This window comes from Heterodontus francisci, chromosome 26 (genome assembly GCF_036365525.1).
Source record: "Heterodontus francisci isolate sHetFra1 chromosome 26, sHetFra1.hap1, whole genome shotgun sequence".
In the NCBI taxonomy this organism is placed as follows: Eukaryota; Metazoa; Chordata; class Chondrichthyes; order Heterodontiformes; family Heterodontidae; genus Heterodontus; species Heterodontus francisci.
The window spans coordinates 23,906,079-23,932,124 of NC_090396.1; the positions used below are offsets into that span (position 1 = coordinate 23,906,079).

Sequence of the window (26,046 nt, forward strand, 5' to 3'; positions counted from 1 at the left end):
GACCTGGGCTTTACAATGGATTAGATGACCAATGTACTAGGACTTCCAGTCACCTCATAGACATGGGTGGTGTAGGTGGGTTTGGGAAGCTATTTTTCCTGATTTTTTAATTTAATTTTCATGCACCCTCCCATACAAGGCCCTGCCTCTGCCCACAGGGGCTGGGTGTGAGCAGAAAATTTAACCTTAAGTGTTCTGGACCTAAGAGCGAGAAAGAAAAAGCTTTGCAATATTGCTATGTTTTCCCACTCCTATCTGTGACTACTCTGCTGAATATCACTTTAGCCGATTCCTCTTCTGAAATACACAGCAGCCCTTGAGACAGTGTACAAGTCAAGAAATCAGCAAGCAGACACACACTCTGTTCTGCAGTGCATCAGACACCCAACTAGCGCAGAGTACTTCTATATTAGTGTGTAGTGCTTCCATTTGCTGAACCCTTTGACTGAGTCACTTTTTGTGTTTCAGAGATCAGTACTTTCAGTATTGCATTTCCTAACGTATTCCCCTTTTTATAAAGTATGCATCTAATTAATGTACCAGTTGGAGGTTTTGATCCACCAATATTTAACTCAATTCAACATTCACATAGAGAATAATATGCAAGAAATGTAAATTCAGTCTGTTGAATTCTCAGTTCAGTGACCTCTGAAGTGCGTAGCAAGCCACTCACTTGTATCCAACCACTACCAGCAGTTCAAGAAAAAGGCCCCCATTTGTTCACCATTTTCTTGGGATATCTACAGAAGGGCAAAATGTACCAGAAGATCGAATGGGTTATTCTGCTCTCCCAGTGGGGAAGCTATGCTTGAAGGGAGTAGAGAGAACTACATTGTTGTAGCCACGATTCTCCACCCCACTCTCCCTGTGAGTGCAGCTTCCTGTGAGATCGTAGGATTATCCCTGTACTGTAACAACGTTTTTAATTATATATTCTTTTAAAGATTGCTGAAAACATTTAGTTTGCCTAGATTTAGTAAAACTTTATTATATCAGAAATATTTGCTTTGTACTCAGTATATATAGCTGAATTCAATCTGAATGCTTTTCTTAAAAAAAAAAGTCAAATTATTTTTTTCCCTCTCCTGAAGGCACTGGGGTACAATTCCACAGGCACTGGACACCCTTCAAGTTGTCGTTATTCACATGTAAAAGTAGTTAGATAGCCTGCAGACGTTGTCTGTGAGAGGCTTTGCAGCTGAACCTGATCTGGTGCTCACCTGAAGCCCACATCCCAGGTGAGAACAGGCTAAGCCTCAGCTACACACCACTGAATGTGCTTTTCAGCAGTTGTCACTGGATAGGGTTCCGGAGCAGGCAAGCTAATGGTTTTGATTTTTTTTTTAGTTCAGAGTATACAATGTCAGTTAAGTGTCCCTGCTACTATGGCAGCTGCAGTCAGCTAAATGAGTGCACTGGGAAATAGACTTGGTGGCTTTTGTGTGGATTAAGTGTCATGCCAGTTGGTGCCTTGACACACTAGATCACAGTGAGCTCTCAATTAAACACTGTTGTCATACTTATAGCTTCGGCTGCCTATAGTCATCTCCTGTGGATAATATTGTAGGATTCTATAATTTTCATGCATTAAGCGTAGTAACATTATGAAATGTCAGGCAAACCCCACCTTCCAAGACTGAGGCACACATTATTTTTGCCACATGAACATTAAAACGTAAAAAATTGCAATCTCGGACTGGAAGTACATTTGCATAATGCAAGACAATGTGGAAACAGAGGGAGCCAGTCCCTGTTTTTCCAATACACAGAAGTGGTCAAACCAGTTCTAGTCACATGTCTAGTTGGTTGGAGCTTTTGGATTTGAACTTCCAACAAAGGATGTTGAAACAGTAACAAGATATTGCCTCAAACTGTTCTACTTCTCTTTGCTTCTCTTTTCTATTCCTATCTGCATGTTTATATCGCGTGTGCATACTAGCGTGAGCACGTCGTATATCCATAGGCATGCACCGTATTAGAGTTTGAGTTTAAGGTTTAATAAATTTCCTCTTTCTGCTTTAAACCAAAGAAAGCCTGTATCTGCTCAGTTCTTTGCCTTATAATTGGAAACTGTGAACAAGGATTCACAAAAAGGGGAGCTCAAAACAGTGTGTTTAAAATTAAAGCCTGTTAGAATAAGAACAGGTAAAGACAGCCAAAGATCCCTAGACACATTGCTCACCTGGTCGTAACAGAAAGCACACAGGTGTGGGATAATCTACAGTGCAATTTAAGGTACACATGCACATACACCACAGAGTACTTAATAAAGGCTCCATTGTGAACCCCTGGTTAGTGGTCTTCATTTCATAGGAAGAGAATATGGACATATGCATTACATCTTTATTCGTGGGGGTTTTTGAACAACATAACATTTGAATCTCACCACCCATTTCATTCAAGATGCAGTGATAGAAGGGTCGAGTCAGGGCTTTTTTTTTCTAGCAGGTTTGAAAAGGAAAAAGGCTTGATTGGGAAAAATAATATATTGTCCCAGATCTTTCAATTAGTCAAGACATTATTGTGAATGCCCATGAGTGTGCTGCACATTATGTTCCAGGTACCTGCACTCCTTACAAATTTAATGGGCCATAAGTCATCCTGTTAGATTCTTTCTCCAAATCAGTCTCTCGGCTACTATGAAAGTGAAAGGTCTGCAGCATGAGAGATGTAAACTGGATTGTGCAGGTCGACTGGTTATTATTGTCATGCTAGGCCCCCACCTGCCAAGAATGAGGCACATTAATTTTGTCATGAACATTGATTTTAAACGGTTACTGGAGCGAAGAAAGGACTTGTTAAACAGTTCCGCCGTGGCTGGAAATGATATTTGCATATTGACAGACAGTGCTTGGAAGGACAAAGGACGATTCCTTGACACATTCAACCCACAATGGACCTTGATCACCAGGTATTGTGTGTAAGAGGAGCATTCCAGAGACTGCTAAGGTGATATAATCCAAGACGTGGTCAGACCAGTTAGTCACATGACTAATCTGCTTGGCAACCTGGGTTTTTCTGAATTGTACAAACAGTTTGAACTCAGAGTGTCTATTTGCTTCTGGACTGAGAAGACCTCTCCTGTCTGCTCCCATCTCTTTTTCACAAGCCTCTGAATCCACTGAAGGCACATGAATCCCAAGAGAGAAAAGTCTCCTACAGCAAACAAGGTTTAAGAAGAATACTGGGCCCCAACAAAAAGCAAGATCTGCCTACAATCTACATCTACAGTGAGCTCGAAGAACATAACAACAACTCTTCAGCTGTTGCCTCAAACCTTTCCACTTTATTTTTCTCCGGCTCTTTTCTGTCTCTATTTGCATGTGTGTATCGTGTATCCGTAGGTGTCAACTGAACTAGAGTTTAAGTTTAATAAATTTCAATCTTCTTTAAACCTAAGAAAACCTGTTTGTGCTGGTTTATTTGCCTTATAATTGGAAAGCGGTGAACAAGGACTCACCAAGGGGGAGCTAAAAACACGGTGTGTTTAATATCAAACCCTATTATGGTAAGACCAGGGTGAAGGCTGAGAGGGATCCCTGGACACCTTTCTCGTCTGGTCGTAACAAATTTGGGTGCTAACGTTGGAATTGGCCCACAGATGAACGAGAGAAATTGGAAGTTGGAAGCCAAGTTGTTCCCATCAAAAAAAAAGCAAGGTTTCAATACATATTTTCTTGTGGTTGTGTGTGATTGAATACTAACATGTCTGCAACTGAAGCGAATAGCTTTCCAAGCCAGGGTGAAGTGACTTGGGATAAATTAAAAGCACTTTCTATGGAGAAGCTGAGGAGAATGGTTGAACAGTGTGGGATCATTGTACGTGGCAAGGCTAGGAAGTCTGAACTCCTAAGGTTAGTGGCCAACCATTTTTTCCTTGAATCTGACGAAGCAGTAGCAGGGATAGTAACAGACCCAGAGAGGGTACTGTTAGCAAAGTTACAATTGAAATTGTAAAATAATTCTGTTAAAGGAATTTAAAAATTCTCTCCTACCCTCAATAAAGACGTGGGTTTAGGGAGCCCGGCAAGCGGCCGTTCTGGCCGATGGGTTTGCTTTAATTTATAAGTCAGTTTCCCTGTGGAGAACCTTTTCTAATCACCCCCAAAAATCCAAATAGGGTGGGAAGGTGATATCCGCCCAGGCAGTCTTGGGAGAGGAAGGAAAGCAGGAGACACAGGGGGCCCTCCTGCAGCCAAAAAGGAAGGTGATGTGAGCAGGAGTGAGACCCAGAGACTTGTGTGCTTCCATTGTAATAAGGCAGGGCATTTAAAAGCTGACTGCTGGAAACTAAAGGGAAAACTGGTAGGGTTAATCAGGGCACTCCTGCTCAGTGAAGACAGGACCCTAATGGAAAACACAGAGCAAGCTGTGGCTTTAACTGCAGTAAGAGTGCAACCCAGGAAGCTTACTACGGCCAGTACAGGAAATGTTAATAGGATTCCTGAAGGTTATCAGGGTTTTGTATCTGAAGGGAAAGTAACCCTGTACCCCTCGATTTGGGCAAGCAAGCCCATAGTGATTCTCAGGGACACTGGGGCGCCTAGATCCCTTTTACTGGGTAAAGGCCTGACCTTTCCCCCAGAGAGTGCAGTGAACACCAAAATGGTGGTGAATAGTATTGGAGGGCAGTGTATGCCTGTACCTGTACACTGGGTGCACCTGGAGTGTGACCTAGTTTTGGGACCGGTGACCATTGGGATTGTTCCTAGTTACCCTGTGAACGGGGGTTGACCTGCTCCAAGGTAACGATCTGGCAGGGGTGAAGATGGTAGCTCGCCCAGTAGTGAAAGACCGCAGGAGGTCAGAGAGACCGGACAGTGGTAGGAGATGGTCCCCTGCAGAGACCCCGAGTGTGTAGTGGATCAGGCCATAAGCAAACCAGCTTCCCCAGAGGAGACTGCATTGGCTCTGCAGGCAGATGCCCATGAGGTCTGCCTGTCCGAGACTTTCTTTGGAAAGTTAGGAGACCCAGGGAATGAATTAAATGGATTTTCCCTAGCTGAGGCTCAGTGAGCTGACCCAGTATTTTGAGAGTTAGCACAGGCTGCCCAGACTGAAAGTGAAGCAGAGGGAGTCTCTAATTGCTACTGTTTAAAGAATGAGGTACTGATGAGGAAATGGAGTTCTCCTCACAGACGTGAGGGCAAGGAGTGGACAGTAGTTCACCAGTTAATGGTGCCACAGAGGTACCGGGCAGAAATATTAAGAAGGGCCCACGAGACTACATGCCGGTATACGAAAGACCAAAGCCCGCATAAGACAGCAGTTTGACTGGCCAAAACTCCACAAGGATGTGGTGGAGTACTGCAGGAGTTGCCACGTGTGCCAAGTTGAGGGGAATCTCCAACCTACAGTGAAACCTGCACCCCTAAGTCCTGTACTAGTGTTAGGAGGACCCTCCAGTAGAAGACTGGTGAACTGTAAGGGACCCCTGCCGAGAACAGGCAGGCACACGGCTGGCAAAAGTTTAGAAAGAGAAGGGGAAAAAGTGACCAAGAGGGCAGGTTATAGGAAGTACGGGAGGAATCCCGGATAAAAACCCCTACTGTCTGGTGAGCCAACCCCGAAAAATGTGAAATGTTAGACTCCCATATCCTCCCATGTAAATGCAGACTCTGGAAGCACCCCACGAGAGTTGCTAACAGCATTTACAGGAACCTGCAGAGACAAAGAAAGACCTCTAGGGGGCACAAAAACTGTGAGGATGATGCCTCACCTAGTCCAAGTGTCACAGGGAGAGTGTAGTCAAGTCTGTACAAATACCTGCAGGTAGGAGTGTCCCAGAGATCAAAGGGGAGATTAACAAAGAATCCTCTCCCCCCCCCCCCCCCCCACCCCACAGTCAGCGGAAAAGGGAACCAACCAAAAGTCTTTGCATGACTCAGAGTTCAGGATAGACTCACCCAATATTAACTCACCTGAGAAAAGAAAAGGGGAAAGTAAAGCAGCACTGGTACCTAGAAAAGACCATTTTAATAAGTTTTAAGATGGGTGAATTAATAGAAATGAATGAGAGAAATGCATGGTTTTTCTTTCTGTATCTTGTATTCTCTCAAACCTTGTAATGAAATGCGCTGTTGTTTTTCAAATTGCATTTCATTGCCCTGGGTGTGGAGGCGTCATACAGGCCTCCACCTGCCAAGACTGAGGCATACATTATTTCACCACATGAACATTAAAACTTAAAATTGTGTCTGGGAAGAAAAGAGGGACTATCACAAGGAATTGCCAAGCCCCTGACTGGAAAGACATTTGCGTGCTAGCAGACAGTGTTGGAACAAAGGACCCAGTCCCTGCTTCTCCAATACGCAGAAGACCTGGTCAGGCTAGTTTAGTCACATGACTAACTGGCTGTTTTTTTAACTTGCCACAAAGTGTTTGAAAGGCAGAACGCTATTTGCTCCTGGACTGGAAAAGACCTCTCTCCTGTCTGCTCTCATCTCGCTCTCACCAGCTTCGGAAACCATTGAAGATATATGAACCCCAACAGAGAAAAGTCTTTTAGTGAACAAGGTTTAAGAAGAATACTAGGCCCAACGTAAAGCAAGACTACCTACAATCAAGGACCCTACAATGAGCTCGAAGCACAGTAAAAACGCCTCTTCAGAGATTGCCTCAAACCTCTCCATTTTATTTTTCTTGTCTTTTCTGTCTCTATTTGCATGTGCATATCGCGTATGCATGCTAGCATGGGGCGCGGTGTGCATCCGTAGGCGTTAACCGCATTAGAATTTAAGTTTAAGGTTTAATAAATTTCACTTTTCTTCTTTAAACCTAAGAAAACCTGGTGTGCTCATTTCTTTGCCTTATAATTGGAAAGTGGTGAACAAGGATTCACTAATTGGGAGCTCAAAACACTGTGTGTTTAAAAACGAAACCCTGTTACAGTAAGACCAGGTGAAGACAGTAAAAGACCCCTAGACACCTTTCACGCCTGGTCATAACGCTACTTACAAAAGGACTACAGTGAGCTCGAAGCACAGTCAACAAGAAACTCTTCTGATATTGTGTGAAACGTCTCTATTTTTCTTCTGCTCTTTTCTGTCCCTAATTGCATATATGTATTGCGTGGGCTCATCATATATCCGTAGGCATTAACCATATTAGAGTTTAAGTTTTAATAAATTTCACTTTTCTTCTTTAAACCTGAGAAAACCTGTTTATGCTCATTTCTTTGCCTTATAATTGTAAAGTGGTGAACAAGGATTCACCAAGGGGGAGCTCAAAACACAGTGTGTTTAAAAATTAAACCCTGTTCCACTAAGACCAGGTGACGACAGTAAAAGACCCCTACACACCTTTCCCACATGGCCTTTTCTCAAATCGCATTTTATTCCACTGGGTGTGGGAAGTGTCATGCTAGGCCCCCACCTGCCAAGAATGAGGCACATTAATTTTGTCATGAACATTGATTTTAAACTCTTACTGGAGTGAAGAAATGACTTGTTAAACAGTTCAGCTGTGGCTGGAAAAGACATTTGCATATTAACAGACAGTGCTTGGAAGGACAAAGGACGATTCCTTGACACATTCAACGCACAATGGACCTTGATCACCAGGTATTGTATGTAAGAGGAGCATTCCAGAGACTGCTAAGGTGATATAATACAAGATGTGGTCAGACCAGTTAGTCACATGACTAATCTGCTTGGCAACCTGGGTTTTTCTGAATTGTACAAACAGTTTGAACTCAGAGTGTCTATTTGCTTCTGGACTGAGAAGACCTCTCCTGTCTGCTCCCATCTCTTTTTCACAAGCCTCTGAATCCACTGAAGGCACATGAATCCCAAGAGAGAAAAGTCTCCTACAGCAAACAAGGTTTAAGAAGAATACTGGGCCCCAACGAAAAGCAAGAACTACTTACAATCAGGGACTCTACATTGAGCTCAAAGAATCGTAACAAAAACTCTTCAGATATTGCCTCAAACATTTCTACTTTATTTTTCTTTGTCTTTTTTCTGTCTTTACTTGCATATGTGTATTGGGTATGCCTGCTAATGTGGGCACGTGTGTATCCGTAGGCGTCAATCAAACTAGTGTTTAAGTTTAATAAATTTCAACTTTTCTTCTATAAACCTAAGAAAACCTGTTTGTGCTGATTTCTTTGCCTTATAATTGGAATTCGGTGAACAAGGATTCACCAAGGGGGAGCTAAAAGCACGGTGTGTTTAAAATTAAACCCTATTATGGTAAGACCAGGTGAAGACTGAGAGGAACCCCTAGACACCTTTCTCACCTGGTCGTAACATTATTATTAGAAAACCTAGGTGAAGAGCCAAAGCCCGTAGTGCAGCACAGCACCAAGTAGTATGGGAAAAGATGAGGCGAATCAAGAAATACCCAGCATAGCTTCAGTGTGGCTCCAGTCCCACACCAGTGTGGTTGACGCTTAACTAACCTCTGAAGTGGCGTAGCAAGCCACTCCGTTGTATCAAACCATTCCCAGCAGTTCAGGAAAAAGGCCCCCATTTGTTCAATGGAATAAAAGCAAAATACTGCAGATTGTGGAAATTTGAAATAAAATCAAAACGTGCTGGAAATACTCAGCAGGTCTGGCAGCATCTGTGGAGAGAGAAGCAGAGTTAACGTTTCAGGTCATCATTCAGGTCATCATCTGATGAGTTCTGATGAAAGGTCACTGACCTGAAATGTTAACTCTGCTTCTCTCTCCACAGATGCTGCCAGACCTGCTGAGTATTTCCAGCACTTTTTGTTTTTATTCCCTATTTGTTCACCATTTTTTCGGGGGTAACTATGGAAGGGCAAAATGTGCCAGTCTTGCCAGTAATGCCCACATCCCAAGAATGTGTAAAGAAAATATCAGGAAATACAGATTGAGTGATGCTAAGCTTAGAATTTAAAAGCTTCCAAATTGTAGGAGGAAAAGACAAGGAGGAGATGAGGTGCTCCAGTCTTGAACTCTTGAATTGAAAGATATCAAGGGATATGGGGATAGTGCAGGAAAATGCCGTTGAGGTAGAAGATCAGTCATGATCTAGTTGAATGGTGGTGCAGGCTTGAGGGGCTTACTCCTATTTCCTGTGAATTAGAAGAATATGTAGATTGGTGTAATTGGATCTTGCAGTGAATAAGGTGTCCCACTACCATGATCTATTCTCCATTTAAGTAGCTAACTTTTGGCAAATTATATTGGAGAATGCTATACTATGTAATAACACCGACCGCTGCACTGGATGAATGGAGATCTGAAACCATCTTAGGACTGTATGGCAATATGGGATTTATAATCTCTGTGATTTACCATGGATATCTGATTTTAACAGATCAATTTATAATTGTGAACTGTTTTTCATTGCCTCATCTTTTATTTATAGGTTGCAAGAACTCCAGATTCTCCAGTTGCAGTACAATCGTATCACAAGCCTAAGTAAGTGAGACTTGCCACAGATTGTTGGGGTTAGAAGGGAGGAGCAAAGAGTGGAGGATTGGCACAACTTTTAAATTAAGGTTTCATTTTCAGTTACAGTCCTATAGGTGACCTTGCGCCTTTAAAAAAAAAAATCTGGAGCCTCCTTGAAGGCCTACAAATGGTCTCAATTAGCAGAAACTTGTAAGGTGATTAATTTGATGTAGGTGTGTGACCAGTTTTGTGGGAGGGGTCAGCTCCCAGGGCGATGGTCTTTAAAACTAATGAAAAAGATCTTAGAAACTCGATTTGCCCTGAATGTCATTTGCGCTTAAAATTCCTTGACCTTTTGCACTGGTTTGTCCATTTGCTAGTGAATTGCATCAAAAACATCAGCACAACTTGATGGAAGTTCCAGGACACTATATTAATTGAATACATAACGGAGACCCATGAAATATTCATTTATTCAAAGAGAGAGAAAGACTCGATATATTCAGGATACCATGCATCCCTCTGTACTGCAGTATTTTGTAGTCTTTCTCCATCTAAATAATAATCTGCCTTTTTATTCTTCCTACCAAAGTGGATGACCTCACACTTTCCCACATTGAACTCCATGTGCCGAGTTTTTGCCCAGTCACTTACCTAGCTATCTCCCTTTGCAGATTCTTTGTGTCCTCATCACAACATGCCTTCCCACCTACTTTTGTATCATCAGCAAATTTGGATACACTACACTCTGTCCCTTCCTCCAAGTCATTAATATAGATAGTAAATAGTTGAGGCCCTAGGACCGCTCCTTGTGGCAACCCACTAGTTACGGCTTTCCAACATGAAAAAGACCCATTAATCCTGACTCTCTGCCTTCTGCGTATTAGCCAATCCTCAATCCATGTCAACACATTACCCCCAATACCCTGAGCTCTTATTTTGTGAAATAACCTTTTATGTGGCACCTTATCGAATGCCTTCTGAAAATCCAAATACACTACATCTACCGGTTCCCCTTTATCCACTCTGCTTGTTATATCCTCAAAGAACTCTAACAATTTTGTCAAACATGATTTCCCTTTCATAAAACCATGTTGACTCTGTTTGATTGCATTATGTTTTTCTAAATGTCCTGCTATTTCTTCCTTAATAATGGACTTCAGCATTTTCCCAATGACAGATGTTAAGCTAACTGGTCTATATTTTCCTGCTTTCTGTCTCCTACCTTTCTTGAATAGGGGCGTCACATTAGCGGTTTTCCAATCCGCTGGTACCCTTGTGAGTTTTGGTATATTACGACCAATGTCTGCACTATCTCTGCAGCCACTTCTTTTAAAACCCTTGGATGCAGGCCATCAGGTCCTGGTGACTTGTCTGCCTTTAATCCCATCAGCTTGTCAAGCGCCTTTTCCCTCGTGATAGAGATTGTTACAAGTTCCTCCCTCCCATTTACATCATGCTCATCTATTATTGTTGGGATGTTTATAGTGTCGTCCACCGTGAAGACCGATGCAAAATATTGGTTTAAATTATCTGCCATTTCCCTGTTCCCTGTTATTAATTCCCCAGTCTCATCCTCTAAGGGCACTTACTTTAGCTACTTTCTTCCTTTTTATATACTTGTAGAAGCTCTTACTGTTTGTTTTTATATTTCTTGCCAATTTACTCTCATAATCAAAAATTCTCCCTCTTTATTAATTTTTTAGCCATCTGCTGCTGGTTTCTAAAAAATTCCCAATCCTCTGGCTTACCACTAGCTTTCGCTGCTTTGTACACCTTTGTTTTTGATTTGATACTCTCCTTAACTTCCTTTGTTATCCAAGGGTGGTTCATTGTTCTCATCTTGTCCTTCCTTCTGACTGGAATAAATGTTTGCTGAGTGTTATGAAATATCTGCTTAGAAGTCTGCCACTGCTCATCCACTGACTTTCCCTTTAGTCTATTTTCCCAGCCCGCTTTAGACAACTCTTTCTTCATACCTCTGTAATTGCCCTTGTTTTAGTTGAAGACACTGGTTTGAGATCCGAGTTGCTCAGGCTGAATTTGAAATTCTGCCATGTTTTGATCGCTTCCCCCTAGAGGATCCATAATTATGATATCTCTTATTAATCATACCTCATTACACATTACCAAATCTAAAATAGCCTGTTCCCAGGTAGGTTCTGCAACGTATTGTTCTAAGAAACAATCCCTGATGCATTCTATAAATTCATCTTCCATATTACCCTTGTTAATTTGACTTGTCTAGTCTATATGCAGATTAAAATCACCCATGATAATTGCAGTGCCCTTCTTGCACGCCTCCACTATTTCCTGATTAATACTTTGTCCTACAGAGAGGCAACTCCTTGGAGGCCTATAGACCACTCCCACCTGTGATTTCTTTCCCTTGCTGTAGCTTATTTCCACCCAAACTGATTCTACATCACAATCTATTACACCTATATCATTACTCACAACCGCACTGATCCCTTCCTTTAGTAACAAAGCTACCCCACCTCCTTTTCCTTTCTGCCTATTCTTTAGTTGAGAAAATGAGCAGCACCAGTGCCCTTTCTGAATAGGCTGCAGAGAGGTGCACAACAATGGTTTCAGTTTACTTACCTTTCTGCTGACATAGAAGAACAACAGGAGCACACGAATCCCTGCATCTGCAGTTAGGCATGTTTCTTTGGGGGTAAACATCCCACAGGAATCTCCCCCATGGCACGCCCGAAGTGCATTTTGGGAAATTATGCACTCTCAGCTATTGATTTTCCACCCACTAAAGGCAATTGATGAAAGAAGCAACAAAGTGAATTTGGTTTCAGTTCAGTGAAAAATCTGTAATATATAAGAGTGCTGCCTATTTTAAATTGACCTGTAATGATGACACTGGGCCACTTCAGTGTCATCAATGGGAAAACAAATTTACAAGTGCCCCTTTGTGAGGAGGGACAACTAATATAATAATTTAAACATAAAATTTAATATGAAACAGATCCATCTAAATCATGTTATTTGTGTTTACTGGACATTGTATTCTTTGCAGTGCCTACTGGTTACAGAAGGTGTAAGTGCGGTTGATTCACCTATATGCATCACTTTTTTATTTTAAAACCCATTTATTTGAGAAATAGTATCTTATAATAATTTTAGAGGAATCCATACATACCAAATAGTTTCCTATAGATTCTTGTAAAGAAAGAATACAAAGGTCCTGCTCTGCATTTAGCTGCTTGAAGGAGCTGGGTGACTAAACCTCCAGTCCAGGGAATTAATGTTTGCTTCCCCTCTCTTCTGAAGCTGCTGGCTTATGCAACAGTATGGTTTCATAGGAATGGGAAGCCCTGCAGTTCCCCATCCAAGTGTCAGGGTCCTGCATGCGTCACAGCTGAGCCCATTCTTGTCCTCACACAACATGCTCATCATAGCAGGAGACATTGGATAGCAATCAGGATTGGAAATTCTAGTTGAATTTATTTTTATTCCTTCCTCTCTCTAGCCCTCAGATGTTGATGCCATTTATAATGCCCCAAAGTGTCAGCTGTGCCTTAGTGCTAGCACTCTCGCCTCTGAGTCAGGAGGTTATGGGTTTAAGCCCTACTCCAGAGATAATCCAGGCTGACACTCTAGTACAGTACTAATGGAGTGCAGCATTGTCGAAAGTGCCATCTTTTGGACGAACCATTAAATCAGGGCCCCATCTGCCTTCTCAGATGGACATAAAAGATCCTGTGGCACTTTTTCAAGTAACAACAGGGGAATTCTCACCAATGTCCTGGCCGATATTTATCCCTCAACCAACATTAGTAATACAGATTGTCTGTTCAATATCACATTGCTGTATGTGTGACCTTGCTGTGTGCAAATTGACTGCTGCATTTCTTACATTACAACACTGACTACACTTCAAAAAGTACTTCATTGGCTGTAAAGTGGGTTGGGATATTCTGAGGTCCTGGAAGAGCTATATAAATGTAAGTCTTTCTTTTAACGGAGAAACTAAGGTCAACTGACTTACTGTCGTCTGGGGTTCAAAACATGGAACCTTCCTGGTATGTCTGGTTCAACCACACAGCAAGCAGCTAATTTACTTGTTTTCTATTGTGGGAGCCCTGATGAGCATTTTTATGGGTGCCAACAGCACGGGTAACATAAAATTCATGGCTGACTGCAGTATGTAAAATGTTAGTTGTTAACCTTTCTCTATAATGTTTAGGGAAAGGTCTGCTCAAGCTCAGGAAATTGCAGCGTTTGAGGCTGGACAGTAACCAGCTGATCTGTTTGGAAGCAAGGGAGTTTTCAGGATTATCCCAGCTGACATCTCTGGATATCAGTCATAACAAGCTAACTGACATCACTGTAAGGAATGTTAATCTGTTAATTGTGAATCAATTGTTTGATTATATGCAGGTAGAGGGTGTTACTTGAGCACTTATAAGCAGACACTTACTAAGACTGGTGGAGAGTTTTAAGTGAGGAGCTACATGTTTGTAATCCTTTTACTCTGTACAATAAATGTGAAACTGAGTAAAGGTAGGCTCCAGCATTATCCTTCCACAACAAGCTTTCTGGAGTTTAACAAGGATGACTGCAACAATTATGGGGACTGGGAAAATGGTGCAAAGGGGTCTTCCCCTGCTATGAATTGCTCTTGATAACTAGTTCAGTACAGTAACTGTTTTTTAGAGACCTAACTGGAGTTTACCAGAGAGTTACAAGCTTAATGATCTGTTTCAAGTACATTTTAAAGAAACACTCAGAATTTAAGAAAATTATTCTTGATATGTAAAAGAAAAATGATCACAATTAGTATGTATAAGTCATCATACCCCTCCTTACTCTGACTCATTGGGCTTGATTTTTAGTCCCTGCCAGGGCCAGGATCGGAGGCAAGTGAGTGCTAAAAATAGCGCTGCTGGTCTGCATGCCAGTTCCCTGGCTCTATTTTATCCCTGGGCCATTTTCGGTGAGGAGGAAGCGGGGAGGCGTCAAGGCTATTCGTCCACCTGCGGCCAATCCATTTCTTAACAGCCACTTGAGGACAGCTAAAAGAATCAACTCAGATTTTCCAGTCAGTCTGCAGGTCCCCACAGTGGTGGGGGCCAACCTAGCTGCCTGGAGACAGGCTCCCAGTAGGTGGAGGTGGAGGTGGGGGTGGGGGTGGAGTGCTCCGGGTAGGCCTAGAGGCCCTCCCAACCTGCCTGGGTGCAGCAGCAGCAGCCACTGCAAGCCGTATTATAGAGGGGTCCCCCCCCCCACCCCTGCAGAAGCCATATTTTAGTTTAAATTTTCAGAAGTTGAAAAGAGGGCACCTCCATTTTGAAGCACCTTACTTACCTGCCATCGTAGCCTGCTGCTGCTTTCAAGCCCTTCAGCTTTGGGAGCCCGCCCACCGTTAATCGCATGGCGAGCCTGCCCTCTCATCATTATTTGGCTACTATGGGGAAAATTGCAGAGAGTGACTGCTTCCCACACAGTGCTGGCTTCTGACCCACATTTGATGGCGGGGTTCAGAAGTCCGCAGGGAAAATCCTGTCCATTCTTCTCAAACTCTCCCTCAGTCTTCCCTTTTGTTCTGTAATCTACAGGCTTTATAACTATAGGATTGGTGTTACATAACCATGAGTTCTTTTCAACCTCAGCAATGTTTGGAAAAGAAGACTTAAGTTTTTGACAAGTTCACAAATTACCTTTTATCATTCATTTGCTCAAATCCTGTTCAGGTTTGAAAAGAATAAAGGATTTCCTCTGGCTAAAAAATTTGGAAGGATTGGTGAAACCTTTTTGAAATTATTATGTTCTTGTTATGGAATGAGTGTGCGGAATATTTGAAAGAAAGAAGGATAAAATGGGTTCAGTTTAACTACCTGACTTTTAACACTACACCATGTTCCTAGGTTCTTCCTTCATGACTTCTTTAATTGGTTTTTCTTCCACTTTGCATCCATCCATCTATTGTTTATTTGTTTCCAGACATCTGATTGGTCTGTGGTAACTACATGGCTGGTAATGGTCTGATAGATGATTATAATTAACTAGTCTCCCACTTCAGGTCCATTTCTGGCTGGACAGACTCCGTGTGGTACCATCTGTACTGTCTTTCACTCGTCAGCCCACTTTGAGTCTCCCCCTTCTGCTCAGGTGGTCCCAGTGCCTGTATGGCAACTCCTTGCTTGGTCCTGATACACGTTGGCTGCCAGTTGTTTTTGCCATCACTGGTTTCCATTAAGAGCCTTAGCAACCTAGGATTCGGGTTTCAAGTTTTGCTGTTGCCAAGTCCCGTAGTTGAGCCTCCTGCTGCTCCTTGTTGCTTTGTTCCATATGACATAAGTTTTGAAGCTATCAGCAGGCTGCAGCTCTAGTCTGGATCCATTTGTGGGAAGTGAGGGGGATAGACAGAACTAGAAAGAAAGAAAAAGACAAAATGGGAACAAGAGAGCAATTCAGTAAAAGCAAAATACTGCGGATGCTGGAAATCTGAAATAAAAACAGAAAGTGCTGGGAATACTCAGCAGGTCAGGCAGCATCTGTGGAGAGAGAAGCAGAGTTAGTGTTTCAGGTCTGTGACCTTTCATCAGAACAGCAAGAGAGCAATTCATATGGATAGAAGGGAGAGTTCACCTTTCTCATCACTCTCTATTTGAGTCCTTCCAATCTGATTTCTGCTCTTCCCATGTCACCAAGACAACCCTGGTCATAGTCATCAATGACATACTATGCAACTGAAACTCAGGGCTGGATTTTCCATTTTGGAAGCATGAACCTGGTCTGGTTCTGGGTCAGAAACCCGCCTCCGGTGGGAAACCGATTCAGGTTGCAGTTTTCAAATGGGTAAACCCTTAATTGGTACGGAGACAGGGTTCCTGTCCACTTAGAGCCAGTGGGATTGAAAATGGCAGATCAAGTGCAGAACTTGTGTGTACTCCCATGACAGCCATCATTGAGGCTACTTGTTGTACTGAGGGAGAGATCTGCTTTCCGCAGCACCAGAGGGAAGTGAGATGTCACAGGGGAGCTGGAGACCCAGCAGGGCAGACCCTCACTTCATTGATGCCAACCTGGATCTAAGGTTGGAGGCTGAAGGGAGGGGAGGGATGTTCTCTTCCCAGAGGGTGGCAGGAGGAGGCCACCTTGTCATGCAGCCGGGGTATCTCTCTGTTCAGTGTTATCCCTCTCTGCCCCTCCTCCTCTTCTCTTGCCTCCTGCTCCTCCCCGTGAAGAACTGTCTCTTTCCAGGGCCTCACTGTCCTCAAGGTCCACACCTCTCTGGAGGGCCATTATGGAGAGAGCAGCAGACCACTACAATGACAGAGACCATTGCAGGAGGATATTGGAGGGAACCACCCGACTGGTCCAGGCACTGGATTCACTTCAGAAGCCTGATGGCCTGCTCAATGATTGTCCTGCTGAGCAAGTGGCATTGGTTGTATTGCCTCTGTGCCTCTGGGGCTCCCTTAGAGGAGTCAGTAGCCACCTCTTCAAGGGATTTCCCTTGTCCCCTTGGATTCATCCATGCACTTTGTGGGATGAAGTAAAGATCCGAGGCAGCCTGGACTGGCGGAGGATGAAAAGGAGTCATGGCAGCTGCCAGGAAAGCAAATGCACACGTGGAGGAAACTCTTGTTGTGGCTGCAAACCAGATGGATGTTGAGAGATTGGAAGTCCTTCCTGTTCATGGATCTCACCGGCCCGTCACTGGGTCACTTGATGATGCCTGCATCTGGGGGAATCCAGTGATGGAGGCGAAACGCACTGCCCTCTGTCCCTGCGCGGGCCCATCTGTGTCAAAGTGGTTATAGTCCCCCGCCCTTGAAATATGGCATCTGTGACCTGTCTGATGGCATGAAGAGCTGCCGACTGCGAGATGCCACCTAGGTCTGCAGAAGATCCCTGGAATCACAGGGTTGCATAGAAATTCAGCGCGACAGTGACCTTAATGGCTGCAAGTAAGGGACTGCCATGGGGATGTGGGCCTCAGGTGGTTCAGAGCACAAGGTCTGAGACCATCTGCCTGGATAGGCGCAGCCCCCTATGACACTGGTGCTCCATCATTTGCAGGTAGCTGACTCTTGGGCAGTAGACCTGATGTCTTGGGTAGCGTCGTCTTCCCTTTGCAGCCCCCCTGCTGTGCTCCTCTGGCCTCCTGCTGTCCAGGAGGTTGTATCTGCTGAAGTTCATCCTGGTTCTGTCCAATGTCAGAGAAGCCTGTTCCCATCCAAACTCCCTTAGCTGGAGTTCGTTCGTTCACCGGGCCTTCTCCTGTCAACCCCAGGTGTCCAAGTGATGCTAGCGGGCTCACGTCCCTCTCCGAATTCCTGCCACTCACCACTAAGAAAAGCAAGTCTTACAGCTCCAGCAATGGCTCCTCTGTGGCACTTTTGAAACTACTGAGCTTAATGTTGTGTCAGCATTATTTTAATCACCCTTTCCCATAGCCTTCATGGCCACCCACAGTGTTCACATCTTGTATGTCCTGCCGTGTTCCCCACATGGCATTCTCCTCATTCCCTACCTTTAAAAATCCCACACTGCTGCTAACAAGCCTGTTAATGGGCTCCATAATGAGTACAACAGGCAGTTAATTGGAGGCGTGCGGGGTTGCTGTTTCCTGCTCCCAGCATCCCTTTAAAATTGGCTTCCCGTTTCGGAGGCGGCGGGTCCCAGTTCTGACCTCCGAGAATGTGATTTTTACATCATGCTTGTCCCTGCGCCCACACTCAGCAGGCTTTAAAAATCCAGCCCTCAGTGTGCCTCCTCGACCTTAGTATCACCTTTGATACGATTGATCACTTAGGCACCAGTTGAGTCCATGGTCAATCTTTTTCTTAATATTCTTTCATGGGATGTGGATGTCACTGGCAAGGCCAGCATTTGTTGCCCATTCCTAATTTCCCGTGACAACTGAGCGGCTTTCTAGGCCATTTCAGAGCACAGTTAAGAGTCAACTACATTGCTGTGGGTCTGCAGTCAGATATAGGCCAGACCAGGTAAGGACAGCAGATTTCCCTCCCTGAAGGACATTAGTGAACCAGATGGGTTTTTACAACAATTGATGATAGAATCTTCAAGGCACTGTCCTTTCATGGGTCTGTTTCTCTCTGCCCCACTGCTGTCACTACGTCTTCTCTGAAATGTTTCTCCTCATGGTGTTTGTAAAATTACACCCAGCATGTCCCAGGGATCCCTCTTAGTCTCTTCTGAATTTTTATTTACATCCAACCTCTTGGCAACATCATCTGTAGGCATAGAGTTCGTTTTCATAAGTACATTGATGAAGCCACGATTTGCCTCACTGCAGCTATATCATTGACTGCATGGCCGTTGCTATGCTTTCCAACTGCCTGTTCTGGATGAATTCTGTGTTCCTCATAGTATTTTTGGCTACCAGCAGCAGCTGCGTGGCTCTGGCCTGGACTGCTCCATCAACATTTGAGTTGCACCTTGGGTTAAATCCAATGATGCACAGACTTGGCATTCTACTTGATCTTGAGCTGAGCTTTCAACCCCCCACAAGTCACCAAGCTTGAATGTTTTTACTAAGATCGCACTCAACCACCTCCAGAAAAAAATCCTACTTTATCCCATAATCTCTTTCCATGTCTTTTCTTCCCCCTCACCTGTTGAAATCATAGTCCACATCTTCATCCCTTTCCAGATTGGTTCCTCCAGCATCTTTTTGCCAGCCTGCCAACCACATCCACAGAGCACTGTGGTCCAAATCCCCACACCTGCATGTTCATCACTCTCATATAAAACCAAAATACTGCGGATGCTGGAAATCTGAAATAAAAACAAGAAACGCTGGAAATACTCAGCAGGTCTGGCAGCATCTGTGGAGAGAGAAGCAGAGTTAACGTTTCGGGTCAGTGACCTTTCATCAGAAGAAGGGTCACTGACCCGAAACGTTAACTCTGCTTCTCTCTCCACAGATGCTGTCAGACCTGCTGAATATTTCCAGCATTTCTTGTTTTTATTTCATCACTGCCTTCCTTGCTGAGGTCCATGAAATAGAGGAATGTTCTGTTGCTCAGCACTGACGTCATTACCTTGACGACTTCCTTCAAATAAACCTAATGTGAATAATTGTAGGTGGGAAGGTGTAATAGGAAAGGATGTTAAAGTTAATAAAATTATTTTCATATGAGGATGAGAACCATTTCTCGGACCTTTAGAAATTTCTGGGTTGATTTGGACCGAGCCAGGCTGGGAATAAAAGTTAGTCTGTAACTTAATTAATATAAACTGCCATGTTGTAGAAGTGGAGTTTCACTGAGGTGTAGTAACTGCATTGTGTCTTTATCCAGGCCGTGAACGTATTGCCCTGCCTCGAGGAGCTACTTGCATCCCATAACAGGTTGTGTGGGGTTATTGATCTCAGCAGATGCAATAAGGTCAGTGTCAGATGCACAAAATGCAAAAAAAGCCCTGCTGAGTATTTGCTTCATCTTTAACAGTTACAGGAATAGCATTGATGTCATCTTTCTGTGGAATGTGGATTTTGCAGAATTTAATTGAGAATTTTGATGACAGCATCTGTCTTGTTGCCTGTGATTTTTTCTTTTTAAACCTACATTGGCAAAAGTGTACTGGTTTGTGAGCACACTCCTCCAGTAATAGATTTTCCAGGTTTGTAAAAGCAGTTTTATTGCCACTTAAATTGTAAAGCTCTTATGAATCCTCCGTTTGTGTGTGTGAAGGAGCAATGGCACTCTGGTCACCCTGTGTGTGGGGAAGGTGCCAGAAAGGGTAGGAGCGTTAAGGTTATATGGATGGTGGGGGCAATCGACGCAGCTGTTAGGATCTTGATGTGGTCATGCTGTGCCACTCTGACTGTTAGCCAAGATGTGCCGTGCCATGCCATACCACATAGTTGATCCATGAAAGCAGCTGATGTACCCATCAATACCAATCCTTGCCCTATTAAGAACCTTCGAATAAATGAAGGGTACAACTTTATTTATCACATAGAAATAGGTATGGCTCATCCTACATTGTGTGATCCTCTGCTCCTGAGGATCTGTATGCACCGGAGGCAAAATCAACAGGCAGGTGCGATCCACGTAGAGGCCCCCGGTCGTGAGCAGCAGCCCCCAAGGGGAGCTCGCCATTACGGTCGCCGTGCATTTACAGGCCCCTAATGACATGCCATCGGATATCAGAGCACCAGTTTCAGAGGTGATTGTGCATGTAGAGAGGGTGGTGGCACATCTCTGTGCCCTGATCAACGATGACCTGCAGCTTTGGTGGACATCCTATGCCTGTGGTCCGCATAGTGGCAGCAGTTCTTAAGCTTGATTACTACGCAGCATTTCAGGGGCCCACCAGAGAGCTTTGTGGTGTCACACAGTCAGCAGTGCACCACTGCATCAGGGAGGTCACCGATGCCCTGCACCGGTGGGCCAGTGAGTATGGCCGCTTCAGGATGGACTCTCAGAGGCAGGCCCAGAGGGCCATCGGTTTCGGCACCATTGCCGGAAAACCATAGGTTTTAGAGTTCATAGACTACACTCATGTGGCAATCAGGCCTCCCACCAGGCTACCACCTGCAGACGTTACCACAAAAGGAATCCTCTCAGTCTAGGTGCAGCTGGTATGTGATCATCGGAGATGCTTCATGAAAATCTGTGCCTGCGTCTCAGGCAGCTGCAATGACACCTGGGCCCTGCTCCAGTCCCTGCTGCTGCCACTATTCACTGAACTGGCTCAATGGAGGGGTGGCTTCTCAGAGATAAGGGCTATCCCTTGCAGACATGGCTCCTGACACCAGTGAGAGACCCCACCACTGTTGCAGAGGAGAGATACAACACCAGCCACTGAGCTACAAAAGCCACCATTGAGCAGGAGATTGGCATGCTGAAAAAGCGCTTCCAATGCCTGGACAGATAGGGTGATGCCTTGCCCGTAGTTGCTCTGCACAACTACGCACCCAATATGGGGCAGGCCTGGCATGATGAGGAGAGATGTCAACAGGATTCCTTCACCAACTATGAGGAAGCTGAGGACCTACAGCAGGTTAGGTGCATGGGAGGGCAGATGGCACCCAGGCTCTGCACGCAGGGCTAGCAGTGAGCTAGGGATGTATGGCAGTGGCTTATCAGACAATGGCTGTCTGCTCCATAGGAACCGACATGAGCTCTGCAAGTCACACATCACCCTCGCTCACCTGCTGTGCCGCCGTCTACATCTGCAGCATCCCTGTGTAAACCATTAGAGGTGGCCGCTGACTGAGCCAATGCCAATGTCACTGCATCCGTGGAGACGCTCATGAGTAATGGTGGCATGGCAATGATTTATTGCATATGTTGGCTCTCCTGAAGAGCCAATGGTGCAAAGGGATGTGACATTGGCGCTACGTTCTGGCAGACATCATTCACACAGAGAAAAGGACACACATGTTGTTGAGGAACGTTTAGTGAAAGACTTATTTACATTGCTGTGACTCCTATGCATTCCCATTTGTGTCAGTGTGTTCTCTGTAAACACTTGCGAGTATCCCTTCTTGGTGCAACCTCTGCGCTAGCAGCCTGACTGGAGGAAGGCTGATGATCTGATTGCCCTTTGGCTGTGGATGACTTTGGTGGTCGTACCCTGTGCGCACAAGGTCTAGTGGGCCCCAGCTGGCTGGGGGAATGCTCGTTCATCCTCTTCCGGCATTGGAACCTTTGACGCCGGATAGCCCCATGGCTACTCACCCCCTCTGCCATCTCCAGCCAGGCTGCCTTGTTCAGGCAGGAGGGCATCTTCTTACTATTGCTGAGGAAAAGGACCTGCCGCCTTGCCCGCACAGCCTGGTGGAGAGTGAGCAGGGAGGCTTCGCTGAACTGTGGAGCTATGCTGGAGTATCCCTCTGCTATCCTCGGTTTTTGGTGTGGTCCTTTAAATGCAAAGGTGACTCCACCGTGTAACTGCTCTAACCTCTGGCTGCAAGGTTTGTCTTGCACATGTTTGAAAACCAATGCAGGACTAGTGAGGGGAAAGCTGTGCTGTTGTCATGGTTTTGCATCTATTACACTACGACACTTGTTGACGAACACTTTGCTTCTGCGGCAGCTGATCATATTTAGTGGTGTAATATTTCTAGTTGGCAATGCAGCTAGAATATGAACATATTTTCCTGGTTGTTCACAAAGATAGTTTAATTGCAGTTACATGTCTTTTCACATAACAGCAGAGAAATGAATACAGATACCAAATGCATATTAGTCTGCGGTATTTCAAGTTAGATGATTAGAAGTCCGTAGTATGTAGATATTCTTCAATTATGGTTTTATTTCTGTTGTGTGTTTTCTTTTTATGGTACATTTAAGTCTCACGTCCTGGAATGTGCGAAATTAAGATTATTCACCCAGGTGCAGCACGCGTACAAGAAGGAATGTTACACTTGAGTGGAAGAAGAGGATCGCAACTTCACAGGACACTGGGACACAGCAGGGTAAGTATGTGGCAGCAAAGCAGAAAGTGCTGGGGTCACTCAGCAGGTCAGGCAGCATCTGTGGAGAGTGAAGCAGGGTTGACTTTCAGGTCTGTGAACTTGGCCAAGTTAACTCTGCTTCTCTCTCCACAGATGCTGCCTGACCTGCTGAGTTTCTCCAGAACTTTCTGCTTTGCTGCCAGATTAACAGCAGCCCAACCTTTCAACAATGAGGTAAGTATTTCTTTGGCAGCTGTCAGGAAGCAGGCGCTGGGGCGCTTAAAATAGGGCCCCGGCACCTGTTGCACAGCTGTCAAAAGGTCTCTCAGTGCGCCGGATGTCACTCCTCTCCCCACATAATATGGCGGGGGGGGGGGGGGGGTGACGTGTCACAGTGATGCTAATGAACCCCCGTGCGATTTATCGCAGGTGCTCGGCGGCGGACGCTGAATGCGGGCACGCCTCCAAATCCAAATTCGCACCGCTGCAGAGCATGGCACGCGAATAAAATTCAGGCCCACCTATGAAGTGTACAAAACCCAACAGTTTCCCAGGCCAAAACTCCATGTCCTCACTGATTTTGTTTCATAGATAGGCAGTCTGTAATTTTTGACAAGCCCAGCTCATCAATATGATTTGGAGCCAAAGAGCATGGGAAATCATTGAACTCGGAGTCCATCACTTTTTGGACCCTGAAGTAGATATGAGAAAAGTTTTATGACTTTCAGAAGACAGCCAGGGTACTGCAAGGAATTTCTGTTTTATAGAAAGGATCATGAAGGACTTATTTGGCAATTATAGGTACAGTTATGACAAAGACATTTGAATGAAATATAGTAAGAGGCTTAAAATACATAAATGAGCTGCTGAACAAATGAGTACTTTAAAAAAAAAACTTTCTTGGCTGTCATAGTTTATGCATGCAAGTTATTGATTATTTGGTCATATATTAAATTAGTCTTATTTGCTTTTTGCTGTTTGTGCTATGTTAGCAAGCCAAACTAACCTGGAACAATATGGCAAGAAATGCAAGATGAAGGTGTCAGAAAAATGAAGCAAATTGAGAGAAAGTGTAATCAGGCCATAAAAGTGAATTAGCACAGTTTATTGAAAGAGAGACTTTTGAGGTTGTGGGTCTGGATGAAGTTGGGCATACTGACAGATGATCTAATATGTACTATATTAAGTTCACTTATTGAGTTACATCTGTGTCCCTGCACTCTGTGCACAAATGTTTCATGGGTCATGTTCTAGAAAAATAGGCAAATTGATAAGAATGCCTACATATAAATAAAATGCTATCTACTCTCCAAGAGTAAGGCAAACCAGTGCTCTGCAGGAAGCCACTGAACAACAGAATTCAATACACATTGACACCAAGCAGCAACTCTCAGATAAATACCTCATGGAGATTAGTGATGTGAATTAGGCAGCATTAAAGGTGGTACATATTGCAGAGGCATGTTGAGTGGCCAGTACATCATGGCTGGCGATCATGAGTGCTATATGCCCTTTGACATACATCTGGGAAAACTAATTAGTGGGCTTGCTTTTCGAAGAAAGCTGTTATAGCACATGGAACATGTCGAGCAGGTGCTTGACTGCATACCCATGACTTTGCAAGACATGGAGGAACAGTTGGCTGCACTACAGAGTGCCATCAGGCAAGAAGTAACAGCAGTGACCAATCTCAGTAATGCATGTCATAAACACATCACTAATGAATGCTCCCTTGGCTGCATTAAATGCTTTGAGGTCCAGGATTCAAGAAACAGTCAAGGCTGATGCTGATTCTCCTCGGCAAAATTTGAGTATTATCATTAGGCAAACTTTGAGAGATCATATAAAAGAGACCCAGAGTGTTGCACAAAGTCAGAACTTCAGTCTTCCTGAGAAGATTGTCTCTAGCAATGCTGCATGTAGCATGGAGCCGGAGGACATTGGTGAGGTTTTAAATGATTACTTTTCATCTGTGTTCACTGTGGAGAAGGACGATGTAGGTATAGAGATCAGGGAGGGGGATTGTGATATACTTGAACATATTAGCATTGAAAGGGAGGAAGTATTAGCTGTTTTAGTGGGCTTAAAAGTGGATAAATCCCCAGGCCCAGATGAGACATATCCCAGGCTGTTATGTGAGGCAAGGGAGGAGATAGCAGGGGCGCTGACACAAATTTTCAAATCCTCTGGCCACAGGAGAGGTACCAGAGGATTGGAGGACATCGAATGTGGCACCATTATTCAAGAAGGGTAGCAGGGATAAACCAGGTAATTACAGGCTGGTGAGTCTAACATCAGTGGTCGGGAAACTTTTGGAAAAAATTCTGAGGGACTGGATTAATCTCCACTTGGAGAGGCAGGGATTAATCAGGGATAGTCAGCATGGCTTTGTTAGGAGGAGATCGTGTCTCACAAACTTGATTGAATTTTTTGAGGTTGTGTCTAGATGTGTTGATGCGGGTAAAGCAGTTGATGTAGTCTACATGGACTTCAGTAAGGCCTTTGATAAGGTCCCACATGGGAGATTGGTTAAGAAGGTAAGAGGCCATGGGACCCAGGGCATATTGACAAATTGGATCCAAAATTGGCTGAGTGGCAGGGTGATGGTCAAGGGTTGTCTTTGCAAGTGGAAGCCTGTGACCAGTGGTGTACCACAGAGATCGGTGCTGGGACCCTTGCTGTTTGTGGTGTACATTGATAATTTAGACGTGAATATAGGAGGTATGATCAGTAAGTTCGCAGGTGACATGAAAATTGGTGGTGTCGTAAATAGTGAGGAGGAAAGCCTTAGATTACAGGACAATATAGATGGGCTGGTAAAATGGGCAGAGCATTGGCAAATGGAATTTAATCCTGAGAAGTGTGAGGTGATGCATTTTGGGAGGACTAACAAGGCAAGGGAATATACAATGAACGGTAGGACCCTAGGAAGTACAGAGGGTCAGAGGGACCTTGGTGTACTTATCCATAGATCACTGAAGGCAGCAGCACCGGCAGATAAGGTGGTTAGGAAGGCTTATGGGATACTTGCCTTTATTAGCCGAGGCATAGAATATAAGAGCAGGGAGGTTATGATGGAGCTGTATAAAATGCTAGTTAGGCCACAGCTGGAGTACTGTGTACAGTTCTGGGCACCACACTATAGGAAGGATGTGATTGCACTAGAGAGGGTGCACAGGAGATTCACCAGGATGTTGCCTGGTCTGGAGCATTTCAGCTATGAAGAGAGACTGGATAGGCTGGGGTTGTTTTCCTTGGAGCAGAGAAGGCTGAGGTGGGACCTGAT

The 26,046-nt window shown here is 44.4% G+C and overlaps 1 protein-coding gene across 2 annotated transcripts in view; it reads left to right on the plus strand.

Moving 5' to 3' along the window:
- The window catches only part of LOC137384226 (protein phosphatase 1 regulatory subunit 7-like), a 104,460-nt gene that overhangs the window by 18,167 nt on the left and 60,247 nt on the right, over window positions 1–26,046 (plus strand). For both annotated transcript variants that reach the window (XM_068057939.1, XM_068057940.1), the window contains exons 5-7: window positions 9,339–9,391; window positions 13,566–13,708; window positions 19,654–19,740. In XM_068057939.1, the coding sequence (XP_067914040.1) occupies window positions 9,339–9,391; window positions 13,566–13,708; window positions 19,654–19,740 (283 nt within the window). The remainder of the gene's footprint in view (window positions 1–9,338; window positions 9,392–13,565; window positions 13,709–19,653; window positions 19,741–26,046) is intronic.